The 13,680-nt window shown below is 42.7% G+C and overlaps 1 protein-coding gene across 1 annotated transcript; it reads left to right on the top strand.

Annotated features, from left to right (window-relative positions):
- The first annotated feature begins 216 nt into the window (after positions 1 to 216).
- LOC133806890 (uncharacterized) lies at positions 217 to 858 on the top strand. Its single transcript, XM_062244988.1, has one exon. The coding sequence runs from the start codon at positions 217 to 219 to the stop codon at positions 856 to 858; it is 642 nt and encodes a 213-aa protein (XP_062100972.1).
- Positions 859 to 13,680: the final 12,822 nt, after the last annotated feature.

The raw sequence follows: 13,680 nt of genomic DNA, 5'->3' as shown, positions 1-13,680 counted from the left end.
CCTCCTACTTTCTTAGGTATGGCGTCTTCGTGTTCGCTGCTTTTAGAATACCCTCCTCCCTCTCATCTCTGAAACTTTCCTTCATAAAAAACCTTCCTAAATCCATAACCCACTTCAACTTTTCTGATTCCTCCCACCCCACCATCTCACTTCTCAAGATCACACCTCCCATTTCACTGCTTTTGAATTCAATTCATAGAATCGAAGAACAGAACCATGTCGATGGTGACTGATCTTCTCCTCCAAGCGGGGCTTATCCTGGTATCCCTATTCATGTTCCTCGCTCTGCATAACATTCCCCAAAAGTTGTACGCCAAATTCCGGTACCGGGACCGAGCCCAAGTCCAATCCAAGCGCCACTTTGTTCTAGGCGCACAACTTCTCGCCCGAGCCCGATCTGCCAAATCTCGCTCCGACTCTTCATCATTGGCCAAGGATGCGTTAGCCGAAGCTGAAAAGGCTATCGCGCTCGACCCCAAGGACGCCGCAGCTCACATCCTCAAGGCCCTAGTTTTCGATCTTCAGGGTTTCAAGACCTCTGCCCTTGATTCTCTCGACGCCGCGCTCTCTCCGCTGGCCGTTAGGTCACTAAGTCAGAAGGAGCGAGGGGACGCCTTGTTCAAGAGGGCTGAGTTGAAGATGGCCGTGGCTCGGCGTGGAAAGGTTGACTCGGTTACGACCGACTTAGTTGAGGCTGTGGGGCTCAGCCCTGATAACGCGAAGGCTTTTTGTCTGCTTGGAGAGTGCTATGAGGTGAAGAAAATGGAGGACGAGGCAAGGAAAGCTTACGAGGACGCCCTTAAGGTCGAACCCGAATTGGCCGTGGCTCTGGAGGCTTTGGATCGTTTGACTTCTTGAACCATCTGGCTTGGATTTCGACATAATACAAGTACGATTTTCGCTTTTATTTGACTTCTGTATGTATGATCACCTTCTTGTTTGTGCTGATTCTACTTTTGTAATATTGAATGGGATGGAATTCATTACTGATAATCTAATCAAATGAGATTCTTCTGTTCATGTCAATACACTATGAGATAAAATATAAATGGGTTATCTTGGTTGTACAGTAGGTGATCTTAGATTGGGAAAACGCACAAAGTTGCATCTATTAATACTAATAATGTCAACATTGAAGATGAATGAACTTGGGTTGTAAGTTTCGTAATGCAAGTGGGTGCTCTCCTAAGATGTTGTATCATTATGGATCAATATGTTTTACAGTACCGCAGCATCCCAATTCAGAAACTTTCATATTGTACGCTTTGTTGGGCAGCCCTGATTTATATATGGCTTGGTCAACTTCACTATCTCAATGCTAAGAGCTTGCAGTTGCTTGGTAACACATTCTTCTTAGAAGGCTAAATATTTAAGAAAAGTTTTATGCTTTTTTTTTCTTCCATTTTTTAAGGAATATTGATGAAGATCGGGTAATCACCCTTCCAAGAATGTTGCCCATTTTTTGATTCTATAATGCTTCTAAGTGAGACTGTGCAGCCGAACCATTTGCAATCAGCCTTTACAAGGCTGATTTCACGTGCCTTTGTTACGATCATCCCTATTTCACATGCCTTTGTTTGGTTGCTATCTTTAGGGCGTCTCAATGTTCTGAAATTTTACAAAGAAGAATACCTTTTCAAGCCATTTCTCTTTATGCAAGTAAGATGTGTCTTACCATCATTTAGTTCGGCATTGCAAGTTCTCTTTTTGAATATATGGTTCAATTTATTAAGAGAACTCAGATCGCAATGGTGTGTGCCACTGCTGTATATATTTTTTTTACTTTTAGGAGTTGATTAGTTGACCATTAAAAAACTTTAATTCTAAAAAAGGTAGGTGGATATGAAATAAGACTCTGAATTCAGCTACCGAAATCAAGAGATATAACTATGATTAAGTTTAAAGATCGACGTGAATAGTTGACATTTGAAAATATAAGCAAATAAAAAAAGTCGCTTGAGGGTTGCGACGTGCTCCGTAGTTAGAGGCTCCCAGCCCTAAATCCCTAGCGACACGCACCGCGACTTGACCCTTAGGGCTGCAGAGCGCCTACAAACAGAGAGCTCCCCAGGGCTTCTAGGTTCACACGGGCTGCGACGCCCAAGAACAGGGTCGTGGCGCGACCCAACAAACCCAAAATTCCCAGTTCCTTCCTGCGTTTTCCACCAAACCAAAGCCACTAGACTTCAACCTAAACATATACTAAAGCCAGAATTGAGTCTAGAACTCTTAATAATACATTACAAACAACCCATATGACCTATGATAATTGCTCAATCCACCCTAAATTCCAAAATCAGAAACTAAAGCATCCCTAAGCATGCTAAAACTGCACCATGAATTCAACAGATCATGGTTTATAATCTTACCTCAGCTATGAATCACGACCTTGAGCTGTTCCCTGCTCCAATTCCATCTTGAATTCACAACTTCCAATCTCAATTTTCTTTGTTTTCTCTTCAAAACCCCCAAAGTCCCCCAAAACCTTAGAGAGAGATGAACATGAGAGTGACACGACTGAGGGATTTTGGTTGTTTCTAGCTAACTCTTGAGGTTTCCTAAGTATATCCCATAATACAAAGATCAAAATACCCCTAGTGCTATCTCAGCCGTTTATTGCCCTTAAGGGCAAACTCGTCATTTTACCACATTTCCCGCTAATCCTCAAGCGGTCCTATAAGTTCCCAATTAATCTTGATGTGCCCAACCAATCACCAAATAATTGTCTGTTAACAAATAAATCCCAAATACTCACTAAGTCCCCAAAATACCTTAGACTTACCCCGAGCCGGGTATTAGACCCCGTTGTGACTATTCCGCTAATCCGCTCACCAGAATTGCCTCGAGCCAAATATTGCAAATATATCCATATAATAATGTGATCTCAATCATTTAATACATAATCATATTTATGCCATCAACGGGCCAAAATTACACCGAGGGACTAGCCTCAGCCTCTGCTTGAGTCAAGGCGAACACTCAAGCTGGAGTCAAGCTATTTGCCTTCCCTAGTTCTTTTTTCTTCAAAGTCGTGCAATCCTTCTTAAGGTGCCCTATCACCCCACACAAGTAACAAGCTTTTCCCCAGCATTCGCCCAGATGACGCTTCTTGCATCTAGCACATTCTGGGTAGCTTCTCCATGTCTCACCGCCACCCTGGACACCCCGGCCCCTCCTATCAGGACCAGCAGTGGTCGAGGTGTCAGGGGTCTTCCTCTTCTGATTGCTGGGCCTCCGCCCCTATCATCTCCTATAAGTGGAGGCACTGCCCTCTGAACATCCTGTTTTGCAACGCTCTCCCTCCAAATCTTGTTCTATGCCTCCTCAGCTATTAAGGCCTTCTCAACCACCTGGGCATAAGTCGTCTCCCCAGGTACTGATGTGATCCGTACATCTTGGGCTATCATAACATTCAGCCCTCGAACAAACTTGTCTTGTCTGGCTGCATTTGTAGGCACTAGATCAGGTGCAAGCTTCGCTAATCTGTCGAATTTCAGGCCATACTCAGTAATTGTCATGCTGCCCTGTACCAAACCGATGAACTCATTCACCTTTGCGGCCCTGAAGGCAATGTTGTAGTATTTCTGGTTAAACAGATCTCTAAACTCGTCCCAACTCATGGTAGAAACATCTCGAGTTTGTGTTGCCACCGCCCACCAAATATGGGCATCATCTCGAAACATGTAAGTGGCACAGACCACCCTATAATTACCTACCACCCACATGAAGTCCAAGATGGAGGTGATCAGACTCATCCACTGTTCAACCTTAAGTGGATTTGGTCCTCCCTTGAAGATTGGAGGATGCTGCTTCCTAAACCTTTCATGCAACAACTCCCACCTGTTCCCAATCTCAGGTGGCTGTACCACTGGTGCCACAACAAGTGGCAAGTCAGGTGCAACGTTCCTTGGCAGAGCCTGCTTGTAACACCCCAAGTTGCTAATAAGGTTTAAGACCTTGTTTAGCGTGCCTGGAGGGCAATAAATGAATTTACATAATAATATATGAATTTGAATGAATATGTGATTAGTAATGCATGTTTAGGTGGTATATAGATGCATGTGGGCCCCGTTTGTATGTTGGGGGTAAACTGGTAATTATAGCCCGTTGAGGGCATAAATGTGATAATTGTATTATGTGATTTATACCACGTGAGTGTGGAGCTTTTATTGTGATGCACGCGTCGAGACGGTCCTAGTGAGCTAGTTAGTCTAAAAGTCACAACGGGATTTTGTACCCGGCTCGGAAGGAGCCTAGGGGTACTTTAGGAATTTCGTAAGTTGAATTGAGAACTAATGGTTATAGTTATTGGCGATTGAGTAACCTGTGTAACTGTTTGTAACTGCTTTGAGTAACAAGTTTTAGATGGAAAATGGTAGAATTTTATAGAAGTGAAAGGACTTGAGTGCCCTTGAAGGTTTAGTTAGGAAGGATTATTAGGAAGGGGTAAAGTGGTCATTTGGCAAGGGATTTAGACAATTTTCAGCTGGGATATTGGGGTACACGGTTTGGGCATTGGGTCATTTGATGGTTTTGATAAAAATTGAAGAGAAGAAAAACTAGAAGAAAGAAAAAGCTAAGGCAAGAAGAAGAAAAAGAAGAAGAAGAGTAGAAGGGGCTGAAGTGGGAGTTTAAGAGGAGATCAATGAAGCTTTTGGGTGAATTCTCCACTTGAGGTAAGGATTTTATGCACATTTAAGATTTGTTTATGTTTTGATTTGAGAAATCTAAAGCATGAGTTAAGTTTTTAAAGTTTTGGGTTGAGTTGCTGAAATTAGACATCAAAGGGTGGATCTTTGGGTGGGATGGTGTTTTGATCTTGATACTAGTGTTTATGGGTTGTTAGATGGTTCATATGAAGTTTTAAATTGATCTTGGGGTTTAGGTATTTGTTTGGGATGATTTAGGGAGGTTGTAGCTCGGGAAAAACGCAAGAGAAAACCCAGAAATCTAGGTTCACGAAGGAGCGCCGCGGCCCTGTTCTTGGGCGCCGCAGCGCGAGGATGCTTCAGGAAATGGCCTAGCCGCTGGGCGCCGCGGCCCTTGAGGGGAGTGCCGCGGCCCTAGGCCATTTTGGCAGCCAAAAATTTGGGTTTTTAGGGCTTTTGCCTGGGGACGCGGGGGATGGTTCCAATGTATTGTTTTAAGGAATTAGAGGTCCCGAGGGTATGGGATTGGTCCCGGGAAGTGGTTTTGGGTTTGGTTAGTATTAAAAGTGTTTTATGTGTGTTGTGACTAGGATTTCGGAAAGGCTCGTGCTAGAGGACCGTGCTTGTGACCTTGGTGCATCGGAAAGCTCGGGATACAGGTAAGAAAACTGTAGCACCCGAGAACAGGGCATGGGCCCATAGTGATATTACAGGGCATGGCCCTAGATTGTATTACGTGCTAATGTATAACCTTAAATGAATTATTATATGATTGAATGATTATTTCGAGATGTACTATATGTGTGATTATAATGAGATGAACGGCTAAGGCCGAGAGCGGCGAAGGCTGAGAACGGCCGTGGGGCCGGAAGTAACATTTAGCACATGGAGTGCCTATAGTCAGGGTGGGACCCAATGGATACATGAGTTATCCTTACGGTAAGGACCGAGACCCCAGGCTTTGGTTAGGCCTCTGGGGCGGCATGGCCGTGTTTGTTCAGTCTGATGGTTTTCCTGTTTATCAGTGGATTATATGTTATTTACTGCATGAGTTTTCTTCCTGGGCTTCGGCTCACGGGTGCTCTGTGTTGCAGGTAAGAGCAAGGGGTCAGTCAACCAGCCATGAGTATGGAGAGCATGGGGGCGGCGCGTACATGTTCGGCCTGCCCGACTGCTTTGGTTGGGGGCATTTTGAATATGGCTGTATTAACTTATTCTTTTGATAGTCAATCAAGTGTAAATCTATTTTTGAGTTGTAGTATTTTGTAAACCTTATTTTTGGGATCCCAGATGTTGATACTTAAAGTTTTTAATGAAACTAAATATTTTTAAAGATTACAGCCTTAACTTCCGGTTAGTCACACTTTGGTCTTTGAAAACCTCGTAGAGTCAGTTAGTTGCACAGTTGTGTTTTAAACTCACTTAGTAACGGCTCTAAGGTAGTAGGGCGTTACACTGCTGCCTCAAAAGAGGAATATTTTCCTTTTAACTTTGAAGTCTAGCTTGCATGTCAGCAAGCAACTACTGCCAGTTCTCAGGGACTGGCGGATGGTTCTGGCCCTGGTCATCATCTCTAGCCTCGATCCCGATGTCGGCTAGTCGAATTGATCGCCTTGGAAGCTCTCTAAGTTTATCTTCAATCAACGACTCGACTGATCAAGCAATGATAACAGGTTTAAAATATCCACGCGGTCTAATGCCGAAACTCAAGCAATAATATACAATTACAATGCAAACATGCATTTGAACAATTATTCACATACAGTAGCAATGCTAATAAGCATGCCTTATCATATACACATAGCAGCCAAGGGTCAGACCCTATCAGCATATCTCATGCTTCCTAATAAACATGCAGATAGGACATTTATATTTCATTTAAACAATCAAACATGTAATCACATATATGATTACCAAACGCTGAGTCGAGCTTGTCTTTAGCGGCGAATGTACATGCCCAGCCAGTTTTCAGGAGCCCTTAAACTTAGACCCGCTCTTATACCAAGTTGTAATGCCCTGGATAGCCAAGACCATTACACTGTGTTTTTTAAATAGTGCAAGACTTGCGACTCAAGTCGTTTGGACATAAACGTGTCACTAAGGTCAATTAACGGATTAGGGTTAAAAAGTTTTGATCATAAAACAGTTGACTTTCATTAAAAATAAGAGAGAGTTGTTACATGGGATCCCAAAAATGGTGTTCACAAGGCAATTACAACCCTCAAAATGTTTACAACAGAAGCCAACTTAAGTTGCAAAATACAATTTGGTACTAGTACATGTGTAACCCTCGGCCGTGGTGGTCAGCTGATGCTGATGTACACACCACCCCTAAAGCTCTCCAACTCACGGCTGGTCCAGCTTTCCCTTTCCCTTACCTGCACCACATAGTACCCGTGAGCTAAGACTCAACAAGAAAACTTAATTCAACAAGCACAAATAAGCAACAATAAATGCATAGTAAAACTTAGGTCAATAAGCTCAATCAACAGCAAGATATGAGTAATAAGCTTAACAAACACATAAACCAATCACTTCATTCAATACAATTAGCTACGTGCAAACAACACTTCTGTTTATTGTATAACAAATCTTTAGTATTCTCTTATTTATTACCTGTATCTACTATTTAGGCAGAATACCGTCAAGCCCAACGCCCTTAGATCAAGTCCTCTAGTCTTATAGCCGACCCCGACACCCTTAGGTCGGGCTGTGTTCTGCACGCTTGCTATCGGCCCCTGGTACCCTGAGGTCGGCCTTTAAACATATATAATCACAAATAAAAATTGCACAACAAGCAATCGAATGCAGCATATACAAGCATGCCTATCGAAATATTCTCAGATATAGTAAGTTCGTTAACAGGGGTTTAAGCCCCATCCATAACCCGGGTGCAGTTTTCTTACCTAGAGTCTAGAGCTGAGAGTGTAGAGCGGTTCCGAGCACGATCATAAATCTCGAGCCTTAGCGGTAACCCTAGTCACAATGCAACAATGGATAACCATGAAAATCTAAATCAGTTAAAAGCTTCAGAATAATATACTAGCTTTCGGGACCTTGAATTCTACTAAACTGGGTAATAGAATTCATCCCGAGCACTTAGGTTTAAGTTCCTGAAAAAAACTATTTTGGCTAAGTCTGCCTATGCGGACCGCGACCTGGCCCTGAGGATCGCGACGCGCCCCCTAGTCAGAGACTCCCAGCCCTAAATCCCTAGCGACATGCGCCGTGACTTGGCCCTTAGGCCGCAACGTGCCTACAAAACAGAGAGATCCCCAGGGCTTCCGGGTTCATGCGGACTGCGACGCCTAAGAACAGGGTCGCGGTGCGACTCTGCGAACCTAGAATTCCTAGCTCCTTCCTACGTTTTCCCCTAAACCAAAGCCGCCAAATTCAACCTAAACATGTACTAAAGCAAGAATTGAGTTTAGAACTCTCAATAATACATCACAAAATGACACATATGACCTATGATAATTGCTCAATCCACCCTAAATCCCAAAATCAGAAACTAACTTAAGCGTCCCTAAGCATTTCCAAAACTACACCATGAATTCAACAGATCAAGGTTTATAATCTTACCTCAGCTGTAATGCCCTGAATTCTCCGATATGGTTTAATGGCGGGATTAGTAGGCCGGGAAGACCATACTTGTTTAATGATGCCATTAAATGATATTATGCATGTATATGAGAATTATATTATAATATGATGTTAAATGCATGCATGTGGGTCCACATCTGTTTACAGGGGTACTTTGGTAATTTGGCCCGTTGAGGGCATAATTATATATTTGTTTGCATGTCAATGATATATTGTGAGGCCACATTATAATGTGGATTGGTTCGAGTTATTGGCATGAGACGATCTTTAAATATAAATTATCGGTTTGGTCATAACAGGCTTAAGCTTGGGGCTCGGAGTGAGTCCCGGGGTGATTTTAATGATTAGAGCGTTACCGGGAATTATAGGGTAACGAGATGTGAATTATTAGTGTTTGAGATTGTCGAGATTAGCGGGGGTTGGAGAGCGTTAATTATAATTAACGGTATAGGTTGGAAATGACAATTTTGCCTTTGGGAAGGCTTTAGAAACCTTAAGTGACCTAGGGGCATTTAGGTCATTTGGTTTGGATGTATACGAAACTTTAGTGGCTGTAGAAAAACAAAACAAAAACAGAGCAAAGAATTTTCCTTCCCGTACATCCTTTTCTCTCATTTCTCCTTTGAAGTTTTTGAGCCCAAATTGAGGAATCAAGCTAGGAAATCAAGGGGTTGAGTTCATAGAGTTGGTTCAGCCATTGAAGGGGATTTAATCTCAAGTTTAAGGTGAGTTTCAGCCATAAGTTTTCTGGTTTTACTCTGTTTTCTTTTAGTTTTCAGCCTATGATTTTGTTGGGGATAGTTTGGATTAATGAAAGTTTTGATTGATGTTTGACTTGGGTTTTGATGAGGGTTTGATATAGATGATGTGTAGGGGTTGGATTGAGTGTTGGGATGAGGTTTGGAACTGGTTTGAAGGTTTGGTTTTAAGGAAAAACGCAGGGGAAGAAAGTTGGTGTTTGCTGGTTTGCGTAAAGGGCCGCGGCATGGCTATGGTGAGCCGCGGTGTAACGCCTTACTTCCTTAGAGCCGTTACTAGGTGGGTTTTAAAACGAAAAATGTGCAATGAACTCGCTAACCGAGGTTTTTAAAACAAAAGTGTGACTAAGCAAAAGTTAAGGCTGTAATCTTTAAAAATGCGTTGTTTCATTGAAAGCTTCTAGTATTTAACATCTGGGATCCCAAATATAAGGTTTGAAAACTATTTACAACTTAAAATAAGTTTACAGTCGATTAATTATTAAAATCACAGATTATTACAGCCATTTCTCAAATAAACCCCCAACCAAAGCAGTTGGGCAGGCCAAACATGTACGCGTCGCTTCACGCTCTCCGTACTCATGGCTGGTTGACTCAATCTTTGCCCTTACCTGCAACACAGAGCACCCGCGAGCCGAAGCCCAGCAAGAAAACTCATACAGTACATAACATATGCGATTTATATAGTTAACATATCAAATAATCCACAGATAAACAAGTATTCCATCAGACTAAACAAACACGGCCATGCCGTCCCAGAGGCATTACCAAAGCCTGGGGTCTCGGTCCTCACCGTAAGGATATCCACTGTATCCATTGGGGTCCCACCCTGTCTACAAGCACTTCGCGTGCTAAGTGTTACTTCCGGCCCAGCTGCCGTTCTCGACCCTTCACCGTTCTCAGCTCCTTGCCGTTTCGGCTCTTTTGCCGTCCCCGGCTCCGTTGCCGTTCCCGGCTCTGTTGCCATACATTCTTACTATAATCACAAATAGTATAACTCAAATAACATTCAAACATATATCATGTCTGCACCCTAACATGTAATGTGATATAGGGCCGTGCCCTGATATCAATTCAATCAAGTCTGCACCCTAACATGTAATGTGATATAGGGCCGTGCCCTGATATCAATTCAATCAAGTCTGCACCCTAACATATAATACAATATAGGGCCGTGCCCTGATATCAATTCAATCAAGTCTGCACCCTAACATGTAATGCAATATAGGGCCGTGCCCTGCAATCACACTATGGGCCCATGCCCTGTCCTACGGGTGCTATAGTTTTCTTACCTGTCAATTTGATAGCTTTCATCACTTGACTCCTTGAGCACGATCCCACTCGAGCCCTAGCGCACACCTAAACACAGCCATAGGTCAGAGTCATCACTGAACCTCAAGTCCGAAAACCTAGCCTCGGGACCAATCCCTAGCCCCTCGGGAAGTCCTAGATCCACAAAACAAGATGGTGGAATCGAACCCCGAACCCTAGGTCAAAATCCCTTAAAAATAACCCAAAAACCCCTTTCTGGGAATAGGGTAGCGCTACAGCGCTCTCAGGAGGGCGCTATAGCGCTACAAGAAGAACCAGAATCCCCCCAGAAACAGGGCCTAGCGCTACAGCGCCCAAAGACTAGCGCTGTAGCACTAGTTGCAGGCAGGCAACACCAGTTTTCTTTTTCTGCGATTTCTTTGAGCCAATCTCAACCCAAACTTCCCCAAATCTTTACCAAACTCAAAATCAAGCTTATAAACACTCTCCACTCATCCCAAGCATCCCAAAACCTCAAAACCCAAGTACATTCATCCCAAATCTCAAAATTTACCATGATTAACCCTAAACCCAGAAATTCAGTCAAACATCAAAGTTAAAGGCTTAGAATTCATACCGTTGATGCAATTTCGACCTTGATTCAATTCCTAGACCTCCTTAGCTTGCTCTTCCTCAAAGCTTGCCCAGAAATTCCCCTAAAGTTCCCATCATTCAGCTTAATTACACAACTTAAACTAGCCAAACCCAAAAACTGAAAACCCTAAAAACTTACCTCAAAAGTTGATGTGTTCTTGCTAATCCCTTGCCAAATCTTCAAGTCCAACTTAGGATCCTTGATGCTCAGCCTATCTTAGCTCTCCACTGAGCTTTGCTCCAAGAAATTTGAAGAGAAATGGTGGGAGAACCACAAACCGCCCCTTTTGGAAAAACCCCTCTGTTTTTCTCTCTTTTCTTTTTCTTCCTTTTTCTTTCTTTTCCACAACCTTCTCACTCTCTCTAACAATCCCACTAAGTATATAAAGCCTCATTAAACTTATCTCTAAGAAGCCAATTGACCAAAATGCTCTCCCTATTAATTCTAAACCCTTTTGTCCATGTAGGGCCATTTTAGTCATTTTACCCAATTCCTGCTAATTCCTCAAGTGTCTCTAATATTTTCCCGTTGCTTCCCAATACCTGATAAATCACCAAATATGTATTCCTCATCATCAAAATTAATCTCAATATATTCTCTAAATTCCTGTTTATACCCCCAAGCCCGCTCCGAGCTGGGTATAAATTCCCGCCTGGACTTTTCCGCTAATCTGCTCTCTCTGGGATCGTCTCGAGTCACAAATCATAGATACATCCACATCACAATGTGGTCTCGACAATCAACACATATCAGTTATGCCCAAAATGGCCAAAATTACAATTATGCCCTTCTAACACAATCAGGGCCTACATGCATACTAATATACATAGTCATGCATCTCAAATAGTCAAATAACATGCTTTAAATCATAACCATGCATTTTACTCATTAAAGTCACACATAAATCCCAATATGCCCTCCAGGCACACTAATCAAGGCCCTTAAGCCTTATTAGTGAATTTGGGTCGTTACACGCGGCCTACGTTGGCATTTTTGGGGCAGAAATGCCTTTGTCAGAGAGGTGAGCTGCGGCATGGCTGTGGTGAGCCGTGGCCCATAGGGGCATTTTTGGCCAGAAATGTGTTTTTAGCTTGGGGATTTAAGCCTTAGGCCTCGAGATCGATCCTACTACCCGGTTTAGTAGGATTCGATGTCTCAGAGGCTAGGTTTTGGTTTGGGAACCCTTTGTTATCATTTTCATTGATGAATCCTATATTTTGGTTATGACCAGGTAACCGTGAGGGAGTTAAAAGATTGATCGTTCTCAGGGGTCATTCTTATATTAATTTTCACTCGAACCAGAGGTAAGAAAACTTCACCCTGTGTATATATGACATGCGTGATTATTATTAAGGCATGTTGATTGATAAATGTGGACATGGATTGCCTATTGAATGCTAGCGAATGTTAAATACTTGTATATGTACTGATTAGTCAGGGACCCTGACCTAAAGAGTCAGAAATGGTATAGTGTCATAAACGTCGAGCCAAATGAAGATTAGATCTAATCGATATCAGCAAGGAATGACTCATATGGGGTATTAACGCTGGACCGACCCTAAGGTCGATGAACTTATAAGCGCTTGTCTGGTCTAAGACCAGTTATTCAGAGCCAGGGTATATGGCCCCAGTGACTGTTTGTCACATGGCTAGGGAACACTGTTCCAAGGTTATGACTCTATGGTCATGAGGAAGGTTATGTTGGTGACTATTCACCATACACCTATCCTGTTCAAACTTATAAAAGGTTCTCTTATCAGTTAAGCCCGAGTGACCCTAACGTCACATGGCTAGAGGGGGCTGTACCCACTTTTGTGACCGTTGCGACGATCACCTATATGTTTGGACTGATGGTCCTGGATGATTATTACGATCATTGTTGATATTATATAATGCTTTATTGTGTTTTCTTGCTGGGCCTTGGCTCATGGGTGCTATGTGGTGCAGGTAAAGGGAAAAAAAAGCTCACCCAGCCTTGAGTGGAGAGCTTAGGTGGTGATGTGTACATATGCGGCCGCTTGACCACCACGACCAAGGCGTTCTCAGAGGAACTAGGGGGTTTACCCTATTTTTGCTGCTTAGGTTGGCGGGATTGTAAATTTAAAACTGTAATGACCATTTTGTACTGAAAACAACTTGTAAATGTTTTGATTAGCTCTGCAGAGCAGTTTGTAATGAAAATATTCATTTCCTTTTTATTAGTTTTTCACCTTAACCTGTTAATTACATTTAGAGCACGTTTTTGACCAAAGGACTCGGGTAGCGGGTCAAATTTCCGGTCCACCGTTCACTGTAACTGTTCTGGGGTAACCAGGGTGTTACAACTTGGTATCAGAGCAATGCCAAGGTTAGGGTTCCAATAGACTGGTTGGGCATGTACACACATCACTGAAGTCAAGCTCGACTCATGGTTTGGTAATTATTTATGTAGTTATACGCGTGACTGCTTAAATACAACATATATGCTTTATCTGTATGCATGAAGCACTATGTTAAACCCGTGCCCTGAAATATTATATCCTCAGCAACTGTGTGCTTATTAGTACTGGGAATTGCTGGAACATACTTATAAGTATGATTGGTTATGAACCATTATGTGATACATGCTGAGTGCTAAATGCTATAAACATGTATCTGCTTGTATATCTATGTGACTATGGAATGTGATAATTGTCTGCTTGTTCTTGGACCGTAAGGCGGCAAGAGGTTTAGTTATTACTACCTGATTGGCCGTATTGATCATTATTTCAGCAAGGTATCAGTG

Source organism: Humulus lupulus, chromosome X (assembly GCF_963169125.1).
Source record: "Humulus lupulus chromosome X, drHumLupu1.1, whole genome shotgun sequence".
Taxonomy (NCBI): domain Eukaryota; kingdom Viridiplantae; phylum Streptophyta; class Magnoliopsida; order Rosales; family Cannabaceae; genus Humulus; species Humulus lupulus.
Note: the sequence above shows the minus strand (reverse complement) of the source record. Positions and strands in the feature narration are given on the sequence as shown.